This window comes from Ceratotherium simum, chromosome 39 (assembly GCF_057802395.1).
Source record: "Ceratotherium simum simum isolate JZ-2026a chromosome 39, ASM5780239v1, whole genome shotgun sequence".
Lineage (NCBI taxonomy): Eukaryota > Metazoa > Chordata > Mammalia > Perissodactyla > Rhinocerotidae > Ceratotherium > Ceratotherium simum.
In genome coordinates, this window is record NC_141938.1 from 14,879,910 (window position 1) to 14,906,853 (window position 26,944).

Sequence of the window (26,944 nt, forward strand, 5' to 3'; positions counted from 1 at the left end):
TGCTTTTGGCCGCATGACACGCCGTGACTCTTCCCGGCTCCGCCCCGGGCAGAACGCGCAGTGTAGACGCGCCCTCTGCCCCTTGCGCATGCGCGGCAGGGAGGGCCGGGGGCGGAACCTGAACGCTCCCAGTCCCCGCTCAGCCTCTTCGCCCCTCGGGAAACAGGCTTCCGCCGGTAACGGCCGGCTCCCGCCCGCGCGGCCTTGTGGGAACTGTAGTCCCGGCCGTCCCCCCCGTCACCCCCCCCCCCCGTCCTGGCACGGCTGGACTCCATTTCCCGTGGTGCCCCCGGGCGGCCGACTTCCGGCGCGGGTACGGGTCGGCGCACGCGGCCGGGGTCCGGTTGACTTTGCGGAGCCATGGAGGGCAGCTTCGGCTCGGACTTCGCGGGCTCCGGCGGCGGCAAGCTGGACCCGGGGCTCATCATGGAGCAGGTGAAGGTGCAGATCGCCGTGGCCAACGCGCAGGAGCTGCTGCAGGTCCGGGGCCAAGGCCGGGGGCGGGGGCCGGGGGCGGCGTGGGTCCGGTGGGGCGGCGTCGCGGCTGAGGGCTCGCGTGTCCCCACAGAGGATGACTGACAAGTGCTTCCGGAAGTGCATCGGGAAGCCGGGGGGCTCCCTGGACAATTCGGAGCAGGTGAGATCCATGGGGCAGGCGGGCGGGGGCCGTGGGCCAGTACCTTGGACCCTGGACCCGGCGGGGTGGCCTCTGCGCGTGCGCGGAGTAGCGGCGTGGCCTCTGCGCGTGCGCGGACTAGCAGGGCGGCTTCTGCGCGTGCGCGGACTCGAGGGGCGGTGCGGAGGGAAGGCTCTGCGCGTGCGCAATCCGCTGCCCCGGGCCCGAGCTGAGCCGCGCTCCTTCCCGCCTGCAGAAGTGCATCGCCATGTGCATGGACCGCTACATGGACGCCTGGAACACCGTGTCCCGCGCCTACAATTCGCGGCTGCAGCGGGAGCGAGCCAACATGTGACCGGGCCGCCCACAGGCGCCCCCTCCCCGTCTGTTTTCATAAATGCCCTTTGCTGGGCGGGGCTAGCGTGTGCGGACTGCCTGCCCGTGGTTTATGAGGTTTCCGAGGACGAGACCCGTGCTGGGACGCTGGGGAAGCTGCCCCCTCCGCCGCCCACCCCCACCTGCCAGCGCGCGCAGCCCGGGTCTCCGGGGGGCCTTGGGACTTCCCAAAGTGCTGGCACCGCTCCTAGTGTGCCCAGGTCAACCTCGTGCCCGCGCACAGAATCCGCGTTGGGACCCGGGAGGGCGTGATCAGACCCCACCTGAGCTGTGACCTCCCGGGGCTGACAAATAAATTGCCGAGGGGGGCGGAGAGCACCCTGTGCGTCTTCCCTGCAGGGGTCTCTTGGAAGACGGTGCCTCGCGCACCTGGGTCCCCCACCCCTATCTTTTCTCCTGGGTGCTCCTGGGTGGCGGGGAATGTGTTGACACCCAAGGGGCCTCGAAGATGAGGCTGATCTCGCCCAGCCCCAAAGGCCAGGGGAGTGGCCCTCCCCCTGCCACCCTTCGTCCCACTTCTGGGCCCCGGGGCGATGGGCAGGCACATGGTCCTTGCTGCGACATGGAGCTGTGGAGCCAGCAGGTTGGGGACAAGGGCTGTGTTTATTGGAACAAAATATGCAGTAACACTGCGTCGTGTTACACGCTGCTCCCCCACCCCTGTGACCACCTGGCCTCCCCTCCTCAGGCCAAGCGGCCAGCTGGCTCCTGCTGCCTTTACATCCCTCGTCCCAGGCCTGGGCAGCCACGTGGTGGTCACTCCTGGATGTTCTGCCCGATCCAGCCTCTCACGGCAGCCACCCGGGTGTAGACACCTGGGAAGTGGGGCCGCCCGCAGCCATAACCCCAGCTGGTGACCCCAGTTAGCACCCACCGGCCGGAGGGCTCCCTGCAGGCCAGGGGTCCCCCAGCGTCACCCTGAGGAGGAGAAAAGAAAGGTACTCAGAGCAGGCCAGGACCGCCCAGACAGCAGCCCTCGGGCCAAGGGAGGGCTGGCCCCATCACACCCCTGGGTCACCGGCCACCACAGGAGGGGCACCTGGGCTCCCAGTGTCACTTTCCTGGTGAGCCTCACTGTTATCTGGGAAATGGGTTCAGTGCTAGGATGGCCCATCCATCTGGCGGGCTGACGTTCGTGAACACCCACCGCTGTGGTCCGGGGGTGGAAAGATCTCACACTGCAGCCCCTGCCCAGCCTGCTCCCGCCCCACCTCTCCAGGGCTCCGGGGAGGATGCGGGGAGTGGAAATGGGCTCTTGATGGATGCCAAATAAACGGAGCGAAAACTCCACGGCCGAAAAGGTGCCCGGCTTGATGAGCTTGAGAAGTTTGCCCCGGAGGGTGGGGCCTGGCTGGTGGGCTTTGGAGCGATGAGAGCCTCGCTCTCCCCGGTGGGTGGGACCTGGGGTCCGCGGAGCCCCCATTTCAGTTGCAGAGTGCGCTCACCGAGCAGCTGTCCACGCCGCCCTGCGGGAAGCCGGCGCACAGCATGCGGCTGCTGATCTGCACGGGGTAGAAGCGGCGACACGTCTGCTCGCTGAGGAGGCGCACGGCCGCCTTCTGCAGCTGCCGCGCCATCGAGCCTGCGGGCGAGACGGGCCGGTGGGGCCGCGCGCCCGTCCTGCACCGTGGGGGCCCCACCGCTCCGCGGGGCCCGGGTGGGGCCTTCCCGACGCCCCCAGACTCCTAACCCGCGGGGCTCCCGGCCCGACCGCGCCTACCTCCCTCGCGCACCGAGCCCCAGCCCGTGATGACGCAGCGCGCGCCGTCGGGGGGCCGCGGCGCGGGCTCGGGCAGGCAGATGGGGCGCACCAGGCGGCTGCGGCGCACGGGCCCCGCCAGCTCGAGCAGCGCCACGTCGTAGTCGAGCGTGTAGAGGTTGTAGAAGGGGTGCTTGTAGATGCGCGCCACGCGCTCCAGCTGCCCGTCGGCGCCGCTCAGGAACGGCGTGCCGAGGAAGGCCGCCCACTGCTTGGGGTCCCCGTAGCTGCGGGGCGCGCGGGACAGGCGTCGGCCCGGGTCCCCGCGCCCCGGCCCGGCCCGCCTGGGGCTCCCCCGGCCCCCGCTATGTCCACGGCCTCGCTTGTGCCCCCAGCGGCCGGTTGGGGACCTTGGGCAGGGCCCTTGACCGCTCTCGGCCGCGCGTTGCTCATCGCGAAATGGGGCTAAGAGGCGTCCCTCTCTCCAAGGACAGCGGGGAGGGCGAGGGGAGCCCACGCCCTGGATGCGCCCCGCCGGGCTACCAGGCAGCGAGGTGACACCACAAGCTGTCTTCATTTCTGTCTCATATTAGGGCTCTGGTGGCCAGAGTCCCCCCCCCCGGCCCTCCGCTTGCCCACCCTTTCCGAGCCCGCCACCGCGGGGCGCGGAGTGTGCACCCTGAGCTGGTGTCTCCACGGAGGACAGCGCCCCTCGCCTGGTCCACCTACTGAGCGCCCTGCCAGGAAGGGGACTCCCCACTGGGTGGCCTCTGGGGGCTGGCGCTAAGTCCGAGTTTGGGGGGGGCGGGGATGGAAGTGTCCCGCAGTTCCCCGGAGACCCGATGTCGCCCGCAGGCCTGGCCCGCGGCTGGGAGAGGCTGCTGCCCCCCGGGTTTGGTGAGGGCCGCGGGGCTGGATTCGGCACTCCCAGAGCCATGGTCGGGCTCCGGGCGGGGGGTGGGCATGGGAGGGCTGCACGGAGGAGGGGACGGTCTGCGGCAGTGGGTGCCGGTGGCGGGGGAGGGCATTCGGGGCAGAGGCGCGACACTGAGTTTTTGGGGCCACAAGTCGGTCCGGGAAGCACAGACCGGGCCCGGGCGTTTGGGGCGGGCCGGACTCACACGTCGAAGCAGTGCGCCGCCGACAGCAGCCACCTCTCGGCCACCAGCACGGCCCCGCAGCGGTGCTCCCGGCGCCGTAGCCACAGGCTCACCTGCCACGGCCACTCCCCGCGGCCCGCGGCGCTGCCGCCCACGATCCTGGTCAGCGCCGCCGCCGGCGCCAGGCCGCAGTCTGCGGGGGAGCCGGGCGAAGGTCGGCGGACCGGCGGACGGTGCCTCCTCCGCGAAGCCCGCCGGGCGCCGCCCCTCTGCGCAGCCCCGCGTGGGCGCGCCCGGGAGGAGGTGCCAGGAGAGGGTGGGGGACCCGCCTCGCGAAAACTCCGCACGAAGAAACATTGGCACTTGGTCCTACGGACGAGCCTCCTCTGGGCTTTTCTCAAATAATATTTGAAATGCATGTAAGTTTGTTTTGTATAACCTCAGCGCTAGGGTCAGGCCAGTGTCCCCTACCACCACCACCACCGCCCCCAGGTAGCTTTCAGTCCCCTGGGAGCCGAGTTCCCTACTGCCCCAGGGCCTTTGCACACCCTGGGCTCACCAGTTCCTGTGCCAGCCTGTCTGCTGGGATGCCTTCCCTGCTGCTCTTTACCTGGGTCCTGTGTGACCCGGTATCCTTCCCCGGTACTCCCTCCCGGCTGCGATGCCCGCCCCCCAGCACAAGGTGCATGCTCAGAACACAACTGTAGAAAACACAAACCGGTAGTTTCAAGGGGTGCAGCAGGGACCAGCGTTACCACCCCAGGGGGCACTGGAGTTCCCGGGGGGATGATTCCCACAGGCCTGCTCCTCCTCGGGAGCCACCCCCTTCCCTGCCCTGCAGGTCTGAGAAGGTCCCTCCTGTCCCAGTCTCGGCAAACACAGAGAAGGGAACAGAAGGGCCGTGTCCCCACCCGGAAGGAGAGAACGGGGACAAGAGACCACTTTCCCTGCTCCCTACCAGCCCCCCGCCTTGACACTCCTGACACCACATGGACCTCGCCCAGGACCAGGCGGCCTGGAGGATCTGGGGGAGCCCGCAGCCCCTCTCCTGGAGACGCTACCCCCACCAGAAAAATGCTGCCGTTTCTGGGGCCTTCCTCCACCTCCTGGCCCCCAAGTGAATAACACGCAGGCTGCAGCTATCGGAAAAGCAGAAATCATCAGGCTGGGAGGCCAGGCGCAGAGTACCGAAACACCCCCTCCCCGGAGCATCCCAGCTGGACGCCTCTGTCATCATGGCCACAGACTGGCAGAAACCGTGCTGTGGGGGGCAGAGCCGTGTGGACGCGAGGTCCCCCTCCGGCCTGGAGGGTGTAAGTCCCAGAACCCCGGCCTCGATTTCCAGCCAGGTGCAGAGCTTCCGATGAGGGGGTTCCGGACTCGGCGTGCCACCTCTGCCTTAACTCTCTGGTTCCCAGGACACAGGACCCGAGTCCCCCTCGCCATCCAGACCCGTGGCCAGAGCCGTGGCACGCCGTCTGCTTTGCTCTGAGCCGATCACAACTGTTTCATTTCAGCGTCCCCTCCACCCCACTCTGCCCCTGGTCCCAAAACACCTGCCCCTTCCTTTGTCTGGTTCCTCCGGTGTGCGGGCTGCCCCGCTGCAGAAAGCCCCTAAACCTGATTTGGTGGGTGTGGGTCTGCGTCCGGGCGACGCAGGCCGACTGGGCCAGGACACCAAAAAACGTGCAGGGAAAGGAAAAACCAGCCCTCGGGACACGCGGAGGTTGTGATGGGGCAGTGGGATTATGAGCCATTCCCCCACCTTCTCCGTAGTGGGGTTCACTGACACACACCCCTGCCCAGCCCTGGACGGAAGGACACTGGGGACCTGGGGAGCCTGAGGAAGGAGGAAAGGCACAGAGAAGTCCCGGGTCAGAGTCCCCTGGGGGAATCGCGGGAGGGATGTTGGGAGACGGGGATTCTGGGAAACTCCACAGTAAGAAGGACGGTGGGTGCCGCCTGCTAGACCAGCAGCTCCCTGTGCTGAGCACTTGACCCCTTGGGGGTCTCCAGGACATGCTTGTCCCTGTCCCCTGCCTCCCCACCTGAATGAAGCCAGACCAGACATCGTCCTCAGGAATGTGATGTGAGAGCATCAGGCTTGTGTCTGCCGGTGGGGGGCTCAGGGAGGCGCGTGCACAGAGAAGCGGAGCCGGGGGCGGGGGCTCATGGCCCAGAGCAAGCTGGGGGGTGGGGGCCAGCGCCACCCTGCTGCTTCCCAGCTGCCGGTCCCCGACCCCACCCACCCTGCGTTCATCTTCCTCTCCGCTGAGTTCTGCTCGGGCTTCATTTGGTCCCTCGAGGCCAAGCCCAGGGGCTGGGGGGATGGGGAGTGGGTGGGCTCCCTAAGACAGGGTCTGCCTGGCACCCCCCACGAGACGCAGAAGCCAGAGTGTCTTCTCTGTATCTCTCCGGACATTGCCGACAGCGTCTAACTTATTTCTAGGCGTGCGCCGTATGCAATTACCTGCATGAGATGGGGCCTTATTTTTGATCTACAATCTGGCGGTTTCACTGAGTTCTGATGAGTATATGATAAAAATGAACTCAGCGTTTTACACGCCAGTGGAAAGACATCAGAGGCACCTTCTCCATCGCTGTCGCTCTCGGCCATTACGGCCGCGCTGTGTGTGCTGGGCCAGACATATGGACACCCCCCAGGCCCAGGTGGGGGCCTGGGGTCAGCGGCCCCGAGCCCCAGCCTTGTCCTGCTGTATTCGTCTTCCTGTTGCTCCTGACTACCTGCCATCACTCTGTGTGTGTCTCAAGCCTCTGGTTCCCCTCTGCCCCCGAGCTCGGCACCATGAGAGGAGGGCCTTCTGACCTGGCTGAGCGGATGGAGTGACCCCGTAATGGACACCCCCCCGCCGGGGCCTTCCCGCTGCACCCCGGGCCCCTGCAGAGTGCCCTTTTTAAAGTGGGAGTGGCAGGGGTTGCAGGCTAAGGCATTTGCCCCCAGACAGCGTGAGTCTGCCCCGGCAGCGCCCGTGTCCCTGGCTCTCAGGACCTCTTGTGGGCTGACTTGCGTCCCCCCAAAATTCATAAGTTGGAACCCTAACTCCCAGGACCTCAAGAAGTGACTGTATTTGGAGACGGGGTCTTTAAAGAGGGGATTAAGGTGATATGAGGTCATGTGGGTGGGCTCTGATCCAATATAACTGGGGTCCTTTAAGAATAGGCACAGAGGGATGACCACGTGGGGACACAGGGAGGAGACGGCCGTCTACACGCCAAGGAGAGAGGCCTCAGAGGGCACCAGCCCTGCCCACACCTGGGACCTCCAGCCCCCAGCACTGGGAGAGAACCAGTGTCTGTTGTTTAAGCCCCCAGGCTGTGGGACATGGTGACGGTGGCCTGGCAGACTGATACAGGACCCCTGCCACCCAGTGTCGCTCCATCCCTCCTGGTACCTGGAAGCTGGGAGCCCACGGTGGTCCCTGGGGCGTTTGGAGGTGGCGTCTGTCCCCTGGCGGTGGTGGTCATGGTGGTGGTGGTCCGGATGGCAGGCTGGCTGGTCGCCCTGCTGGTGGCCGGGCGGGTTGGTCCGCTGGCCGTGCCGCCCGGGGCTGTGAGGCCGGCCGTCGTCCTGGGGGCCTGACTGGTGGTGGCGGGCGTCCTCGTGGTGGCGGGGGGAGGCGTGGGGACGGGCCGGGAGGACATGGTGTCCAGGATCCAGCCCTTCAGCCGGGTGATGCGTGAGTACACGCCGGGCTTCTTGGCCTGAGCACAGCCGATGCCCCAGCTCACGATCCCCGCCAGATAGAACACGCCGGGGGCCTCCTCGCAGGCCAGGGGACCCCCAGAGTCACCCTAGAAGAGAAGAGGGCTGGCTGTGAGCATCCCGGCACTCCCTCTGCAGAGGGTGCTGCCAGGTTCTCCCGCACCCCCACAGTGGGTCCGGGGGCTTGGAGACCTGGCTTCAGACCCGTGTCTAGCCGTGTGACTTTGAGTGACCTTGAGCAAGTCACTTCTCTGAGCCTTGATGGTTCTTGCTTTTGTTTTGGAGATGCACAGAAAAGCCTAAAGAGAAAAATAACCCTCAAGGATATTCCCACCGCCTAGAATTCACCACTGCTCTTCAGCCGCCAGTCTTTTTTCTGTACAAAGAATTGCAACAGTAATATGTTACATTTCTTTTAAAATTTAGAATGTTACCATAAAGCTTAGGCCACGTAGCAGATCGTATTTCCCAAAGACTGGCTGGGACGACCTCTCCCATCCTACATGCTTTCTGAGCACCAGGACCCTCCTGTTGGGTGGACGGGTCTGTCCCTCGAACCTCCATGACCTCCTTCACCCACAGAGTCAGGGGCAGCAATGCCAGGCGGCTTCGTAAAAGTCGTCAAAGTGCCACGTGCTCCGGCCTGGCCTTCTTGGGGCTGCTTGCTCTTGGAAGCCGGCCGCCATGTTGTGAGGAAGCCCAGCGAGCCCGGGCGGAGACCACGGGGAGAGGCCACGTGGAGGGTGCAGCCAGGATCCTAGCGCATAACCGGCAGCAGACGGGTGACGAGAGATGCCTCCAGATCATTCCGGCCGCCAGCCACTGAGTCACCCCCAGCCTTTGACCGTCCCAGCCGAGGCCTCGGATGCTGTGTGGCATAGACGAGCCAGCCCCGCTGAGCCCATCTGCATTCCCAACCGCGACCTCTCTGATCACCCTCAACGGTGGTTTTCCACTGCCAAGCTCTGGGGGCACAGAGACCGACACACCCCCGCCCCTCATCCCAGGCTTTTCCCGCTGAAACTCCGCTGCACTGAAATCCTTTCCTTCCCTCTTTGCGTACGTGTTGAGCGCTTCAGAAATCGAGACCCGTGCCAGCAGACTTGTGGGCGGAGGGCTGCGGGCACTTCATAAACACTGCCCAGTCCCCCTGTGGATGCTCACCTGGCAGGAGTCGACCTTGCCCTCCAGGAAGCCCGCGCAGATCATCCTGTCCGTGAGGGAAAAGTTGTAGAGCGCGCTGCACGCCTTCTGGTCCATGATGCCCACAGACGCCCGCTGCAGGGTGTCAGGCTTGGTGGCTGCCAGGGAAAGGAGACCCCCCCGAGGCCACTTACAGAGCCATCACTGTCCAGTGTCCAGTTGAGCTCGGACGAGAACCCCCAGAGGGAGGTACCGTCCCCGTGCTACAGACAAGACACGAGGCTCACGGCCTTGTGGGGATCAGCATAAAGGCACATGGCGAGAAGGTGGGGGACCCCAGAGTCCCGACTCGGGGCCCTAGAATCTCACCACTGTGCCCCGCGATTCCCTAGCACCTGGGGTGCCTGCAGGGAGGCCACTCTGAGGTTTCAAGGAAGCATTAAGTCTCGGGGGCTCTGAAGGGTATAGCACCAGGGTCTCCAAACTTCGTCTATAAAGGGCCACAGTGTAAATATTTTCGACTTGATGGCCAGTCTCTGTCGAGACTACTCAGCTCTGCTCTCGTAGCAGGAAAGCCGCCACGGGCCGTCTGTAAAGGAGTGTGCATGGTTGTGTGCCGATAAAACTTTATTTATAAAAAGCAGGTGCGCTGGGCCCTGGGGGCCTGAGTTTGCGACCCCTGGAAGCGGGGAGAGGCGCACGGCTCGCAGGCGGTGGGGGCTCACCGTTTCCCTCCTGCGTGTTGCCCCATCCGGAGATCATGCACTTGCGGCCCACGGGAAACTTCTGGATGGCCAGGGGCAGGCAGACGGGCTGGACGTACTGGTTGAAGACGAGGGGCCCCGCCAGCTCCAGGACGGCCACGTCAAAGTCCAGGAGGCCGGGGTCGTACTGGGGGTGCAGCACTGCCCTCTTGAGCCCCATCTTCACGGGGGTCCCGCCCACGCCCACAAGGGACGCGGTGCCCAGGTGGGCCCACACCTGCTCCACCTTTGTCCTGCCGACAAGAGGCCACTTAGACCCCCCCTGCTGCCCCCGGAAGCCGGGCAGAGCTGCAGGGCCCAGGGAGGGAGGGGCCACACGGCTGCACCCCAAAAGCAGTCCCGGGCTGGGGGAGCCCCTTTGGGCCGCATTCCCTTCGTCTGTAACAAGAGGGGGTTGGCCCAGCAGCAGGAGGGGCCCTGAAGTCTTTATGACCATCAAAGGTCCAGGCCTTCTGGCTCTGGAGCAAGGAGCCCTCTCCCCTCCCTGGGTGGCCCCAACTGTCCCCCAAAGACCAGCTCAACGGATTCTCCTCCCAAAAGCCACAGCCCTGGCCTGGGCCCACAAGATGGCTCCCCAGAGCCCTGGCTTCTTCCTGCTCCCCCCTCCTTTGCAACTGGACATCAGACCCCCAGCCTGTGAGCCCCGGGGGACAGGCCGCCTCTGCGTGGCCACCCCATGCACAGACGGGCACAGGCTGGGCCGTGAGCAGGTTCTGAGGGCACGGGGATGGGACGGGGGCCTGGCGATGAGGTGGGAGCCGCACAGCCCCCGGGGCAGGCGGGTCTTACTGGTTGAAGCAGTGGGCGGCCGACAGCAGCCAGCGGTCCCCCACCACGGTGGCTCCGCAGAAGTGCCGGGAACCCTCCTTCAGGCTGACCTGCCAGGGCACCTCCCCAGAGGTCGCCCCGAAGCCACCCACGATCCGGTTGGGCTTCTCCATCGCCGGCCTGGCCCCGCACTCTGTGAGGGGACCAAAGGGGAGGGTCTGGGCATCTCAGGCTGCTCAGAGTGGAGGCACCCCGGTTCCAGGGCCCGATCATCCCCATTATACAGATGAAGAAACTGAGGCTTAAAGGCGTCCTGAGGTCTCACAGCAAGTACGTGGCTCCACTGGGGGATAAAGGTCATAAAGCAGAAGATAAACCTCGAGTTCCCTGGCCCACGAGACACGGACCCATAGCCCACGAGGTCACGTTCACGGGCTCTGCGACGAGGGGGCCGCACACCCGGAGAACCACAGGGCAGCTCCCCAAACAGAGCACGAGTCGCGTTATTATGGGACTTGGGGGTGGTTGAAATGAAGCACGGTTTCGACTGGCTCAGAGCATTTCAGGTCTGCGGGACCACAGAGGGGGATCAATATCAGATCCGGGCTGGGACGGGAGCCGGGCCCTCGGAAGCCACAGAGTAAGACGGATGGAGACTGTCGTGTCCAGAAAGCCCTCATCGGGAGCTCTGCACCCAGGTCCTAAATTAAGGCGGCTTCCCGGGGCCAAGAAGGCAACTGTTCTTAATGCGACTGAGCTGGGCCCTCGAAAATGTTTAAGATGGTCGATTTTATGTTATGTGTTTGTCATCACAATTAACAATAAAAGTAAAAAACCAGATAAGCTGATTTTACCCTTCATACGGGAAGAGAAGTATGCCAACGTGTCTAGGAAATGTTTGAAAAAAAGAGAAACGACGGTTCTCAGATATTAAAATGTAACGTGTGCTTATGTGGACGGCGTGTTGGGAAGGTCTCTCTCCCACACTGTGGGATGGAGCCCAGGACGGGGGTCCCACAGGCAGGGTCTCTAGCCTCTTGTGGACCCCTCAGGATATTCTGTGTTTACCCCCGGGGCTGCTTCACTTAACCACACAGCAAATGTGAAGGCTGGCCGGTGTGTCTCCGCCTGTGCTCGTGACAGACATCACTAATCGATCACCCATCTCTTCCCCACAGAAAGCCAGTGCCAAGCGATCCAACCCTGCAGGGAGCAGACACCTCCTCCTGCCTGTCTCCCCAGAATACCTTGTGGCTTAGAGATGGTGACGGAGTCTGGAGGCGCAGTGCTGGGGGCCAGTGTGGGCTGGGTGGGGGTGTCGACCCCCTGGCTCTCGGGGCTGGTGGACCAGGCAGTGCTGGAGGTGGTGGGGGCAGGAGCCACCGTGGGGGCCGGAGGCCTGCTCCCCGTGGCGATGGCCTCCAGGATCCAGTCGCGCAGCCTGGTCACGCGGGCGTAGACCCCCGGCCGCCGGGCTTCTGCACACCCGATCCCCCAGCTCACGATGCCAGCCAGGAAGAACCTTCCGGAGGGCTCTTTGCAGACCAGGGGGCCTCCGGAGTCGCCCTAGGAGACAAAGGCACACCCTCATGAGGGGTCCCGGCAACAGCCAGTCCAAATCCCAGAGAAGGAGCCCCGGACGGGGACCTCCCTCCCCATGAGCTCACAGAGTCAATGCGGGCTGATGATCCCCATCTCAGAACCTCAGTTTCCTCTTCTGTAAAAATCAAATAGGACAGTTGGACGATGGGATCTCTAAGGCTACTTTTAGTTCTACCACTGGCAGTTTAAAAGCCAACCCAAATAAACAGCATCCCCTCCCCTCCTTATCCCAGTAGACCTTCGATAATGTCACCACTTGCTTAGGCTGACAGGATGACTACCCTGCCGGAGCCCCAGACATCTCACCGGCAGCTGTAGCATCCCCCCTAGGGGCCTGATCTGCCCCCGCTCGTCCTGTCTTCTGTCCTTTGCCTGCTTCTCACATCCAACTCACCTTGACTGTTACATTCTTAAACACAAGCTCGCTATTACTATTTCCTCACATTTTCTCCAGGTTCTGGTTTTGATATGGCAACCTGAGCTCATGCAGCAGTCTCTCCCCACCCCCCTGGCCTCAGAGCAAAGACAGAAACTAAAAGAAGGAAATTCGTAGCCTCGCTAAACAGCGAGCAGGAGAAGTCTCCGTGGTGAACCAGAAACTTCGAGGACTTCCCCTCCTGGGAGAAGGGACCACGGGGTGGAAACCCGGGGCCTTTCCCGGGCGGCCTTGGCGGGCGGGGCGTGGTCTGGGGGCTCCGGGCTCACCTGGCAGGAATCCACCTTCCCGTCCAGGTAGCCGGCGCACAGCATCCGCTCGGTGAGCGAGTGGCCGTAGAGGCTGGCGCACAGGGCCTGGTCCAGCAGCTCCACAGCGGCCTTCTGCAGCGTCTCGGGCTTCACCACTGCCCGGGGCGGGGAGAGACGGGTGGGGGAGCGTTTCAGGGCCCCAGGCAGCCACCTCAAGCCGGGAGGCTGAAGGACGTCTCCTCTCTAAGCCTTAGTTTCCCCAGCCGCAGCCAGAGCTGCTGCCACACCCAGCTCAGAAATTAGCAAAGTGACCACTGATCACCCTCTCGGCTGGAGAGCTAAGAGGTGTCAAAGTTAACACCCTGCGACTGGGCTCCTCATCACCCGCTCCAAACCTTCTCTGCCCTGGGTCCCCCCTTACCTGCTTCTGTCCCTCTCTGCTGGAATCTAAAAGCCCAAGTCAGGACCACCTACCCCAGGGCCTTTGCACACGCTGTTCCAGCTGCTAGAACGCTCATCCCTGCAGAATCCACCTGCCTTCCTCCTTCATCTCCTTCCTCAAGCAGGCCTCTTCTGCCTTCCCTATTTAAACTTTCAGCCCTCCCCGACTCTCTCCCCTTCTCTGCCTTATTTTTCTCCCTTGCATTCATGACTATCACTTATCTTGTTTAGTATCCGCCTCCCCTACAATCGCACCGTCAGGTACAGCAGCCACCGGCCCCACGTGGCCTTTTAGGTGCAGATTTAAATTCATTAAAATGAAATAAAATGTAAAACTCAGTTTCTCAGCCGCACCGGGCCTGGCGGCTCCCGTAGCGGACGCCACAGATGAAAAGCATCAAGTTACAGTCGATTCTCATTATTTGAGGCAGTTCTGTAAAGTCGCCACAAACACTGAATTAGCAAACACCGAATCACTGCTCCTGGGGGAATGCAGGGGTGGGGTGCTGGGGGCCTCCCGTCACAACATTTTCGCCAACGGATCAACACACAGCCCTGTGTTCTGTGTGTCTCTGTTTGAAGACGCCTTATTTAATACATATCGTTGATTCACCCACGCTGACCTCACAGCCTGTAACTCATGCCTGAACCAGGCTCATCTAACAGGTGTTTTTTCCTAAGACACATCCCAGCCTTCTTTCACTTAAGAACCCTAGCTAGCGCTTCAGGACTCCGCGAGTGGGACATTTCACACAGCAACATGACCCACAAAAGCACAAAAATGCAAAAACCGTGGCAGAAAATGTACCACCGAGAGGACACTGCTTTAGAGTCTGAGCAGGAACAAGAAGGCCGAGCGTCTCCTTGTTCCACCTCAGCTGGAAACGTGTGCCCCTCTGCGCACGGCTGCAAATTAAAATTCCCACGAGCCTCCGTGTGCGGTTGCAGATACATTTTCGCGAGTAGGCGGATTCGCAGAGGGCGGAATCCGCGAATAATGAGGCGGGCCCGAGTCGTGCTGGATTTCCAGGCGGGCTGCGGGAAGGTGGGCGCTTACGGAAGTCCTCCTTGAGGTAGCCCCAGCCCGAGATCAGGCACTTCTTCCTGGGCGGGAAGACGTGCGTGGTGGCCGGGAGGCACACAGGCTGCACGTGCCTGCTGAAGGGCAGGGGGCGGCCCAGCTGGAGCACCGCCACGTCGAAGTCGGCCGTGTCGGGGTTGTAGAGGGGGTGCCTGAGAATCCGGGCCACGCGGGCCCGCACCGTGCTGGCCTCCGAGCCGCTGAGGCGGGTCATGCCCGCGTAGGCCACCCATTCGGTGGGGTCTTGGAATCTGCGGGGCAAGCAAACCACAGCTCAGAGGCCCACGGGGTGGGGGCGCAAAATGTTAAGGGGGCGCCCCCCAAAACTTAAGTCATCCAGACTGAACTGTTGTCATGCAGCATTGTCAACAGTCAAAATGAATGCAAAACAATAAAAATCCACGGTGCACGGATTGTCAACATTTTAAAGACAGACAGGATCCGACAGGGCTGGGACTAGGGTGTCAAGTGGGCGCCAAAAAGCGCCATCATTGTGAGAAATCGTATGTTCGTGCCGAGCTGTAAAACATCTCAGTGGATGCAAAAAAATCCACGATGAACACTATAGCGGCATTTTACATAAACCCGGGATCCCACGGGCAGTGGCTCAACTCACCTCCCTCCCCTTCCCCGGAGCCCGGTCCTGTCCCATCCAGTCTTCCCTCTAAGATCGGATATCTGTTCATCGTGGATTTTATTTTGCATTCATTTGGATTTTTTACAACGTGGCATGAAAATATGCCTTGTCTCGAGGATGGGGTGTTGCGGGCGGCCCCTTACATCTTTGCCCGTGGTGGATGCCTCGCTCTCCTCACCCTAAACCTGGGCCTGCGGTGGACGTGCCTCTCGGATCCCGCACCCAGTTAATGGGACAACACGCTTCCCAGCAGAGCCCAGGGCCTCCACGTCTCTGGCCACACGGCCCTCGGCAGTTCCCGGGCGGTGGGTGCCGTTTCTCACCCCAGCCCTGCAAACACCCCAGCCCCGCGGCTCAGTCCCCTCTGCCCTCAGCACGCCCCCTCTCTCGAAGGCCTTTCCCGAATTCCCCTTCTCAGCTCAAGGTCAAAACTGTTACTGCCTTAAAAATGGTTAAAATGGTAAATTTTATGTCTATTTTACCAGAATAAGGAAGAAAGAAAAAGAAAAAGCAAAAACAGCCCTAAGAGACACTCGTGGGACAACTGGGGAAAAATGAACATGGATTGAATACCAGAGGACGTTGCACAATTTTTAAAAATTTCCTTGGGTGCGATAATGGTATTATGGGTACGTGAGTGTTCTTTCTGGGACGAGTGTGTATAGGAGATTAAGAGGTGATGTCGTGATGTTTTCCACTTAATTTCAAATGGTTTGGCAAAAAAATATATGTAAAAACGCAGGGGCCAGCCCGGTGGTGCGGCGGTTAAGTGCGTGCACTCCTCTTCGGCGGCCCGGGGTTCACAGGTTCGGATCCCAGGTGCGTACCAATGCACTGCTTGTTGAGCCATGCTGTGGCGGCGTCCCATATAAAGTAGAGGAAGATGGGCACGGATGTTAGCCCAGGGCCAGTCTTCCTCAGCACAAAATAAAAAATTGACCCACGGGGTAATTCGTAGGCTGTGGTCTCCCTGGAGAGCCCAGGCTTCCTGTGGCCCTGCCCTCTTCCCCAGGAGTCCTCAGATGGCAACAACTAGATAGCAATGTCTGGCACTGCCAGAAGCTTCTAGAACCTTCTCCTGCCTTTTGGCCAGCTCCATTCTGATTGGCCACTCTGGTTGTTAAAAAGATTCTGACCATCCTCAACAACAACAAAAAACAGCCCAATTAAAAATGGGCAAAGGACCTGAACAGACATTTCTCCAAAGAAGATATATGAATGGCCAAGAAGCCCAGGAAAAGATTCTCAACATCACGAATCGTCAGGGACACGCCCATCAAAACCTCGGGGAGACACCACCTCACACCCCCTGGGATGGCTATAGTCAAAAAGACAAGTAATCACAGGTGTTGGTGAGGATGTGGAGAAATTGGGACCCTTGTGCTTTGCTGGTGGGAATGTAAGATGGTGCAGCCACCGTGGGAAACAGGATGGGGATTCCTCAAAAAAATTAAACATAGAATTACCGAATGATCCAGCAATTCCACTCCTAGGTATATACCCCATAGAACTGAAAACAGGGACTCAAACAGATATTTGCACACTCATGTTCACAGCAGCATTATTCACAGTAGCCAAAAAGGGGGAAACACCCCGAGTGTCCCTGGACGGATGATGGATAAACACGATGTGGTCCATCTACACACTGGAATATTACTCAGCCATGAAAAGGAAGGAGATTCTGACACCTGCTCCAACGTGGATGGACCCTGAAGACATGACACTCAGTGACATGAGCCAGACACAGAAGGACAGACACTGTGTGATCCCCTCACAGGAGGCCCCTAGAGGAGTCACATCCACAGAGACAGAAAGTGGATGGTGGGGCCAGGGGCTGGGGGAGGGATGGGAGTCAGTGTTTCACAGGGACAGAGTCTCAGTTTGGGAAGATGGAAAGTTCTGGAGATGGATGGTGGGGATGGTCGCACAACCATGTGAATGTGCTTAATGCCACTGAATTGTAATGGTTAAAATGGTAAATTTATGTTATGTATATTTTACCAAAATTAAAAAAAAATTAATGTATTCAGATTCAACAAAGAAAAAGAGAATGAAAAGACAGGAAGAAAGAAAGAATTCCAAGGGGCCTGGGGACACCAGGAAAGGTGGCGTCCCAGAGTGGAAGAGGAGGTGGGACGTGGGGATGGGGTGGGGCTCACTCGTTGAAGCAGTGGGCGGCCGACACCAGCCACCTGGCCCCGACGACAGTGGCCCCGCAGAAGTGCTCGCCGTTTTCTCGGAGGCTGACTTGCCACGGGAACTCCCCTGGGGACGCTTCCACGCCGCCCACGATCCTGCCCGCTGTCCTCCAGCCGGGCTGCAAACCGCAGTCTGCAAGACAGAGGTGGCCAACCAGGCCCCCAGAAAGGCTGGACCTCGGCCGCACTCCCAGCACGTCTGCTCCCAGTCTGTCACCCCCCAGGGCCCCCACGTTCAAAGACACACACAGGGTCCCACACCTGGCTTTGCTGACTCCTTCGGGATCTCCTGTCCCTCCCTCTTCAGCATCTCCAGCTGCCCGACAGAGGTCAAACACCCAAGGTCGCAGGCACCTGTCTCCCTCCAGGACCCTTTCCCTGCCTCGAGCGTATGTGGACCATCACTTTGCCATATTACATTTGCCATATGGTTAACGGCCAAGGGGTGGGGACCAGGTGGGGACGTTGCTAACACTTCTGACTTGATTTGGGGCCATGCTGACTCATAAACCAAAGGGTCGGGTCCTTGCATCCTCGGGTTTCTAGCTGCCTGGTGGACATTCTCCTCCTCTTCCTCCCCACACCGGCCCCTCCTTCTGAGGTCTCGACTTCAGCGACAGTTGCCAGGCAGTAAAGGGTTAACACAGAGGTCTGAGTTGACCAAACCCTGCACGTTTCAAAGAAAGTCTGGCCCTTGACCAGCTCCCGGGAGGGAGCCTCTAAGCTCTCGGAATGTCCTGCCTGATAAGATCGTCTTTGTTTACCTGGGGACTTGGGTCATGCCTGAGAGTTTATGCTACAGTGGCGTTGATGGGGGGGGGGCATGGGCCATGTGGTATCAGCTTGACTTCTGGAGAGGCTGGAGACTAAGGTTATGGGTTGAATTGTGCCCCCCCAAAAGATGTTCTAACCCCTAGGACCTGGGAATGTGAGCTTATTTGGAAATAGGGTCTTGGCAGATGATCAAACTAAGATGAGGTCATGAGAGTGGTCCTAAATCCAGTGACTGGTGTCCTTATAAAAAGGGGAAATTTGGACGTAGGCACACACACAGGGAGAAAGCCCTGTGAACATGAAGGCAGAGATGGGGTGATGCGCCTACAAGCCAAGGGATGCTAAAGATGCTAGCACCACCAGAGGCTGGGGGAGAGCGTGGGACAGATGCTCCCTCACGGCCTCAGAAGGAACCAGCCCTGCCGACACCTTGATCTCAGACCTCTAGCCTCCAGAACTGGGAGAGGATAAATTTCTGTTGTTGAAGCCACCCATTTTGAGGTCTTCTGTTATAGCGGCCCCAGGGCACTCATACACTAAAGTCGACTATGCCGGGGCCGCACACTACGTGACCAACCCCAATGCAGACCCTGGACACCAAAGCTTGTAAGTACTGTCCACACGACTCCACTGGGAGAGGACAGCTGGGGGCTCAAGCCTGCTCTCTCCTGCATTCTGCCCAGTGGGTCTCTTCCTTTGCTGATCCTTTCACTGCACTGAATCTATAACCATGTGCATAACAGCTTTACTGAGTTCTGTGAGTCTTCTAGAAAATCACTGAACCTGAGGGGGTCTGGGGAACCCCCACCACAGCTGCCAATTTCAATCAGCCTCCACATCCCAGTACCAGACGCTATGAATGTCTCCTTCACCTTGTATTCCCCAAGCTTCAAAATTCTTATATGTACATCCTTTCATGGTATGCTGTGTCTCTCTGTTTATTTAGTCTCCTTTTATGTCCTTCAGGAAAGTTTTGTAATTATAGATGATTATTCTTATACGCCTGACACATGTTTATTTTGTTCCTTATTCCTATCGGTCATGAGTGGGATTTTTTCCATTATATCTTCTAACCTATTACTACGTGTATAAAGCAAAACAGTAGCTTTTTTATGTGTCGTTATTTATCTTATCTTCCCCTCATTGTCGAACCGTCTTATTTTTCTAGTAGCTGGTTAGTCAATTTATCGTTTCATTTAGAGAGACAATCCTATCCACTGCAAATCATGATCATTTTCCCTCTTCCTTCCCGAGACTCAAACCACTGTTCTTACCTTATTGCATTGGCTAGCATTGCTAGGAAAACGCTGACTCCTCTTACAGCATTTTAATTGTGAAATTCCCTTGCTCAGATCCCTTAGGCGGCTCCCCGCCAGACATGGGACAGAGCTCCAGAGGCTGGCACGCAAGGCTTCCCATGGTTTGGCCAGGATCTACCTATTCAGCCTTTCTTTTCCCTACTCAATCAAGGGCTATCCACTCCACACACCATGCGGTCTCCCTTTCTGTGTTTGCTGCTCATGTTTCTTGCCATATCATGGCTGCCCCCTCCCTTTCCTCTGCCCATTTCTAGAGAATGCCAGGCCCATGTATGCAGCTGACCCTGGAAAGGGGACGTGGCCCGGAGACCAGGCCAGGGAGGCAGACTGACCACAGTGGGCCTCGTCAGATCCGTCGGAGCAGTCCACTCTGTCGTCGCATTCGGGGTTCACTTTGGTGACACACTGGCTGTTCCCGCAGGAAAAGGTGTTCCCTGGACAGCGACCTGAGGACAGAGAAGAACGAGCTCCTGACTTCGCTCCGTCTCTCCTGGCTGGAGGGGGACTCCGCTCTCCACTCGGAACCTCCAGAGCCTGGAAAACATCTCGTCTCTGCTTTCTTGCCTCTGAATATTTCTGAAATAATTTTCTCAGAATTAATACAGAGACACAACACGAGAATGTCAGTCAGCGCTGAGGCCAGGGCTGTGCGACAGAAGTCTATGTACACCATGTGTGGACTTCCAAATGTTCTAGTAGCCGTGTTCAAAAAAAGTAAGAAATGGGTGAAATTAAATTTTTTTAATTGTGGAAAAATACATATAACATAAAATTCACCATCTTAACTATTTTAAGTTCACATTTGGGGCCAGGTCACTCTCTGTGGGGGGCCGTCCTGGAGGCTGTGGGGGGTTGAGCAGCATCCCTGGCCCCACCCACTTGATGCCAGGAACACCCCCAGTGTGACACCCACAGATGTCCCCAGACATGGCGCAGTGTCCCCTGGGGGGAAGGATCCCCCCTAGTTGAGAGCCATTGATGTAAAGCTAAATAAATTTATCTATAAATGTGTTGTGAGCTGTCTGGAAAATATTAACAGCAATGAGATTCCAGATGGCACATTTTCCTTTTTCCCAAACTGTTTGTTTTTTTGTTTTGTTTGTTTGTTGTCTTTTAACAACAGGTTTTCACCACTTAAAAAAAAAACCCAATAATGTTTTCTCTTAATCATGCTTGGCCATGTGTATATAATTCGGCGTCTCATCTTTAGATTCTTTGCCCGCACAGGACTACGAATCCATCTCTCCCGCAGGAGGCTGGTGCACAAAACTAGCATTTACTGCTTTCTAGGGATTGCTCTGTGTACCTGAAAGAAATCTTAGGAAACTTCTCGAGAAAATCTGGCAGAGAGCAAGCTGCTCACCGGAGAGAGAAAAACATACCTGATTTTAAGTCTCTTTCTGTCATCGGCCCCTTCTGGCTTCCTGTGGTGGAATGGAGAAGAGATATGAGCTCGGTCACCCAGCGGCGAAGTTCTTAGAGAACATTGTGTTGCAAAGCAGAGAGCTGCGCTGGCCACCTCGGGCGCCTCTTAAATTCTGACTTAGATCAAGTACTCTTATTTATATATGAGAAGCCAGCAAACTATGGCCATGGGCCTAATCTGGCCCTCCACTTGTTTTTGTAAATAAAGTTTTATCGATACACGGCCATGCCCATTCATTTCTGTATTGTCTCTGGTACTTTCGTGCTACCAGAGTTGAGCGGTCAGGACAGAGACCCTATGGGCTGCAAAGAGGAAAATATTTACACTCTGGGCATTTACAGTTGCCGACGCCTGGTTTTATCACTGAGTGGAAAGCAATGTGCGCGTGTTCTTTTCACAGGAGGGGGCAATTATTGAAAACCTAAAGTTTAATGGAACTTTCAGCTGCTTCCCTCCCACAACGCATCCCTCCAACCTCCTCCATGTTTCAGTCTCCATAAGCTACTTGCCTACGAGCTGGGCGGACACAATGGTGCCGTAGTCGGCCACGGGGAGGCCGTGTCCCCACAGCCTCGAGCTGAGTCCCCGTTGCAACAGCTCCTCCTCCAGGCCCAGGCTCAGCGTCCCGAGGGCTTGCAGCAGAAAGTGAAGCCGGAAATGCACGAGGATGCTCGAGTTCCCATCCCTGCAGGTAGGAGAGAGGAGGCCCTTGGAGAGGGAGGGCTCCTCCCTGCTGGAATCTTCCAGAATCTCTCACGTCTCCACCAAGGTTCATGCACCCCAAGGAGGCCCCGACTCACCGGTAACTTAGCACCGTGCAGCCCACACAGCTGGCCTCCAGCTCTGTCTTCTGAAAGCTGCTCACAAACTGCAACGGAAACACAGCAGCAAATGTTGAGACCGCAGCACGGGCTCCCGTCCCCGTGGAGCCCTGTTGTGTGTGCGGGGAGCTGGAGAACTCGTGTTCTACGGAAAAGCATCTCCTCTTAGACTCAATTCGTGCAGCGGGTCACAGAGCTGTATCAATGACAGGGAGAGGGCATTTCCAAATTATTCGTGTGAAAATATCGCTCCATCAATGGATGGATGGATAAAACATGGTCCATCCACACACTGGAATATTACTCAGCCATAAAAAGGAGTGAAGCCCTAGGGACCAGCCCAGTGGTGCAGGTGGTTAAGTGCGCAAGCTCCACTGTGGCGGCCCGGGGTTTGCAGGTTCGGATCCCGGATATAAAGTGGAGGAAGATGGGCACGGATGTTAGCCCAGGGCCAGTCTTCCTCAGCCAAAAAAAGAGGAAGATTGGCAGATGTTAGCACAGGGCTGATCTTCCTCATACACACAAAAAAAGGTGTGAAGCCCTGACACAGCCACACCGTGGATGGGCCTTGAACACACGACGCTCAGTGAGAGAACCAGACACAGAAGGACACAGTGTGTGATTCCATTGATGTGAAATGTCCAGAACAGGCAGATCCACAGACAGGAAGTGGGTTCGTGGTTGTCAGGGGCTGGGGGAGGGGGAGTGACTGCTAATGGGGATGGGGCTTCTTTTTGGGGTGATGGAATCTTCTAGAATTAGCTAGAGGTGGTGGTTGCATAACTTTGTGACTGTACTAACTGGGATGTTGGTGCTCCACGTGCTGCCCCCAGCAACATCAAGGCTGGGGGTCCCGGGTCGCCCCTGGCACCTCATGTCACCTATAAGAAGGGTGACCACGTGTTCCCATTTATCTGCTCTCCCAGTGTAATTACCAACAGCGTCCCCGTTCACTGTCAGAAGTGTCCTAAATTTTATGGTCACCATCTCTGCTCCCTTACCACGTGACGTCATGCTTTTCGATTCTTCCTCCTAAAACTCCCTTATTCCAATCTGCTTCTCTGAGTCCACGCCCCCATTGCCTGCCGTGTAGACCTTCACTGTCCCATAGAACATTCCACAAATTTCCAGAACGTTCTACACCCGCCCCACCCCATATGGCAGCCGCCAGCCACACGTGGCTACTGAGCATTTGAAACGTGGCTGGTGCCACAGAGGACGTGATTTTTACATTCTATTTAATTTTAATTAATTCATGCTTAAATTTCAAAGCGGATACTCAATTCAGTTACCGGAAAACTCTTAAGTGTGTTTGGAGCCACTTGAGTATGTAAATGTCGTGGAATCTAAATATGGATCGAATATTCCTGATGGAAATTTAGCGTCCGGATTGAGATGTGGGTGTAACATACACATTGGATTTTGAAGACTCCATACAAAGAAAAGAATGTGAAATATCTCGTCGATTCCTGCTTTATTTATGCAGACGACATGTTGACAGGATAATATTTTGGATATTCTGGCTTAAATAAAATATATTATTAAAATTCATCTTACCTTTTTTCCCGTTAATGTGGCTACTAAAAAATTTTAAATTACACGTGGGGCTTGTGTTGTATTTCTACTGGACGGTGCAGCCTTGGGGTATAGGATTGAGTCAGCAAACTCCGGCCCGTGGGCCGAACTCAAATCACACTGCCCATTTCTGTACAGTCACCAACTAAAAATGGTTTTTACGTTTTTAAGTGGATGTGAAAAATCAAAAGAAAAATAACATTTCATGGCACACGAAGATGAGATGAAATGCAGATTTCGGTGTCCGTAAATAAAGTCTTATTGGCACACAGCCACACTGTTCATTCACGTGTCTCATATGGCGGCTTTCTGGCTACAATGGCAGAGCTGAGGAGTCAAGACGGAGACTGTCCGGTCCTGAAAAGTGGAAAATAGTGTCTCTCCGGCCTTACGGGAAGTTTGCTGTCCCCTGGTCTAGATGACGGTGACCTAACTGTCTCCTTCCTTTTCTCATATCTTATTATTCACTGTCTGGGCTGCAGGCAGAGTGCTCTTGGCAAAACACGAATTCTCATCTTGTCACCCATCCGTTTCTCTTAGAATAAAATTTAAAACAATTTTTAAAAATTGAGATATCATTCACCTGCCATAAAAACTCACCTTTTAAAAGTGTGCGATAGATGGGCTTTAGTGTATTCACAGAGTTGTGCAACCGCCGCCTCTAATTCTAGAACATTCCATCACCCCAAAAAGAAGCCTTGTATCCATTAGTAGTCATCCCCCAGCCCCTGACAGCCAGGAACCCACTCTCTGTCTGTGGATGTGCCTGTTCTGGACATTTCACATCAATGGGATCACACACTGTGTCCTTCTGTGTCTGGTTCTCTCACTGAGCGTCGTGTGTTCAGGGTCCGTCCATGGTGTGGCTGTGTCAGGGCCTCACTCCTTTTCATGGCTGCGTCATATTCCAGTGTGTAGGTGGACCACGTTTGTCTGTTGATGGACACTCGGATCGTGTCCACCTCTTGGCTGTTGGGAATCACGCTGCTGTGGACATTCACGCACAAGTTTCTATGTGGACATGTGTTTGCATTTCTCTTGCGCGGACACCTAGGAGTGGAATTGCTGGGTCAGATGAAAACTCTATGTGTAACCATTTGAGGACCCACCGGACTGTTTCCCACAGTGGCTGCCCCATCTCACGTTCCCACCAGCCGTGTACGAGGGGTCTGATTTCTCCACTGGAATACAGTTTACAGCCTATGAACATGGCCCACAAATCCCGCAGGAGTCAGTTTCCACTGGATGCTACTCGCCCCTGCGTTCTAGAATGCACCAGCCCCGGCCACAGCAGCCTCGTCCTCCTGGTCCCAGGCCCCCCACCCCCCGACCGCCCCCTGCTCTGCTCTGCTGGCCCGGGCACAGGGAGCTCCTGTGGGTCGAGGCCCCTCACCAGCATCTCCAGGGCGGGCGTGAGCGCGCGGTAGAAGGCGGAGGTGTCCCTCTGCAGGCTGGGTGCGTAGCGGATGCCCCCCAGCTGGGCCGTGTGCTCCACCTCGACGCCCTGTGTAGAGAGGGAGGCTGCGGGCGAGACCAGGGCCCCGTGAGAGAGCCCAGCTCCAGGGTCGGGGCTCAGGGCCCCCCACCCAGGGCCGGTCACCCTGACAGACAGGGTGGGCTGCCTTCCTGAGTGACTATTAATGGTGCTCCCTTTTCAGCTCTCATAGTCACCCACCTGAAGGTCCCAGGCAGAGCACAAGGCCCCACATGTCCCAGGATTTACTTGAGGGTGGGACTGGCTCCTGCTCATCCTGGTCTCACTGGACGGGCCTGGAGCCACCGTCAGCCGAAACGGCTGGAATGGCCTCAGGAGACCTTCCCTGCGCTTTGGAACAACAATCCCCGCCTCCCCCCTGGGGACGGGGCACCACATCCCGAAAGGCCAGGACACAGCCCGGGCATCGGGGCCCCGGGCCACCGCCCCCAGACGCCACCCTCCGTGACAACACGAGCTTCCAGCTGTCAGTTCACAATGGCAAAGAATAACAGTCATCGAAGGCTTTAAAGTAAAGAATATGAGAGCAGCCACATAACCGGTGAGGGCTGGGTCCCGATTCTAGTGAATGTTCATTATTGGACAGATACTTAGGTATTCATTTATTCAATAGAATAAATATTCTAAGCCGATTCCAAAAACGGTTTATTTTCTCATTCAAGAAATGAAAAAGACTGGGCCGGCCCTGTGGCTTGGTGGTTAAGTGCGCGCGCTGCGATGCTGGCGGCCCGGGTTCGGATCCCGGGTGCGCATCGAGGCACCACTTCTCCATTCATCCTGAGGCCGAGTCCCACATACAGCAACTAGAAGGATGTGCAGCTGCGACACACAACTATCCACTGGGGCTTTGGGGGGAAAAAATAAAATAAATAAAATCTTTAAAAAAAAAAAAAAAAAAAAGAAATGAAAAAGAAAGAAACCGAGCACCCCGTTGTGTGGACCAGTTGTCTACACTCCAGACCCCAGCTGAGCCCTCGTGTGTTTCCCGTGAAATAATCGTGGGCGCCCAGGAGTTGGATGAAGAGCACAGACAGGTCCCGGGCCTCCCCTGGCTTCCCGAAGGCTAACCTCTCTAACTGAAATTCCAGTTGTCTGGGAGGGGATACGTTTCTGTTTCAGCTAAAGAAAATTTTTTAAAAATGTAAGTGCCTCTTAAAGCCTTCCTTAGTTTCAGGGATCCTGCTGGGGGTTATAGTTATCTGTTGTGCCCAAAATGTGTCTGTGCTTCTAGAACGCAGGCGTGAAACCCTGCACCGCCTCTCCCTGGTGTGAGGACATGCACACACACGCCCACACACGCACACTCACAATCACATACACTCATACATGTGCACACGCATACAGATGTGCACACACATGATCACACATATGCACACGCAACACACATATGCACACGTCCACATACACCCATGCACGACGCACACCCACGCACACATGCACCCACTCACATACACACAGCGCACACAGAACACACTCCTGCACACTTGCACGCAGAGCCCCATTTTTCTGCACTTCACTCCCGCAGCCACTAGGGGGCCTCCGTCAGACGTGCCAGGCTGCAAGCTATTCCAGATGCTCCACATCTGGAATGTGGAGATATATATAAATTAGGGCTCCACATACTATTGCCAACTTATTACTTTTCCACATGAGAGCTCCCCCGCAAGCTGCCATTTCCTGTCACGATTTCATAAAAGAAAGGTGACTTTCACATCCCAAACAAAACCGTAGGAAGCTCATCATCTCAGAATAAGCAGAGATGCCCCGCAGAACTTCCCGTAAAGATGGAATGTTCTAGATCTGCGCGGTCCACTACAGTAGCCACGAGCCACGGAAATGTGGCTATTAGGGACTGAGGAATCGAGTTTTAAGTGTTATTTAATTTTAGTTGATTTAACTCTAGATAGCCGCTGGGGCTGGGGGCTCCCGTCTGGGACAGAATCGATGGAGGGCAGGATACGGGACTCCTCACAGTTCGTGGGTATCTGTCGATCGTTCTATTCAAACATGAAAAGAGCTTCGTTTGTTTGTGTTTATAACTGCAGCCCCACATCATATAGACGGGTCATAATTTTGTACGGTTCACCTTGAATAACATGAAAATATGCTGGAAACAAATACGAAATGGGAGCCACTGTTGATTGCGGGCAATGGGAATAGAAACGATTGTTCATTTTTTTATAGTTTTTGGTACTTTTCAACTTTCTCAAGATTTTTAAAAAGTTCATTTCTCTGTCCCTAATTGTCTCCATTTCAGCCCGTCAGTGGGAAACCTGAAATACACAGGTATTAAGTCCCCCGCCCAGGTGCCCACCTGCCCAGACGGGAACTGAGTGCACGCTGTACCGCACACCTGGCCTGCTTGTGTCATCTCTTCAGGGGCCTGAAGGCCGGCCTTCCATCCTACGCTTGCACGCTCAGCCCTCTGGCTCTGGGATCACGCAGACACCACTGAGCCACTGCTGAGCATCTTTGTGCAAGTCGCCTGGGGTATGAACCCATGCAAGCCCATGGCCACTCACCCACAAGGACTCCCAGGGTGACGATGACGATGCTGGTGGCCACAATAGCAGAGAGGGCCACTCGGCAGCATGCGGTGTCTGGAGCAGGGACTTCCTTTGTGGCCCCGGGCATGAGCTGTAAGTCACCCATGGTGCGCTCCATGGCTCCCAGACACG

At 57.4% G+C, this 26,944-nt stretch overlaps 2 protein-coding genes across 2 annotated transcripts; one reads left to right on the plus strand and one right to left on the minus strand.

Moving 5' to 3' along the window:
• Positions 1-305: 305 nt before the first annotated feature.
• TIMM13 (translocase of inner mitochondrial membrane 13) lies at positions 306-1,041 on the plus strand. The gene is made up of 3 exons (XM_004441338.3): positions 306-480; positions 569-637; positions 873-1,041. The coding sequence occupies exons 1-3, from the start codon at positions 361-363 to the stop codon at positions 969-971; spliced, it is 288 nt and encodes a 95-aa protein (XP_004441395.1). The 5' UTR covers positions 306-360; the 3' UTR covers positions 972-1,041.
• A 392-nt stretch (positions 1,042-1,433) lies between these two features.
• On the minus strand, positions 1,434-26,944 carry TMPRSS9 (transmembrane serine protease 9). Its single transcript, XM_087425795.1, has 18 exons — positions 26,789-26,944; positions 24,165-24,292; positions 21,176-21,243; positions 20,881-21,060; positions 20,332-20,369; positions 19,282-19,395; positions 16,818-16,989; positions 13,998-14,272; positions 12,518-12,654; positions 11,458-11,776; positions 10,232-10,403; positions 9,404-9,675; positions 8,700-8,836; positions 7,225-7,624; positions 3,833-4,004; positions 2,733-2,998; positions 2,458-2,594; positions 1,434-1,930 (listed from the first exon to the last, which is right to left on the minus strand). The coding sequence occupies exons 1-18, from the start codon at positions 26,928-26,930 to the stop codon at positions 1,769-1,771; spliced, it is 3,291 nt and encodes a 1,096-aa protein (XP_087281921.1). The 5' UTR covers positions 26,931-26,944; the 3' UTR covers positions 1,434-1,768.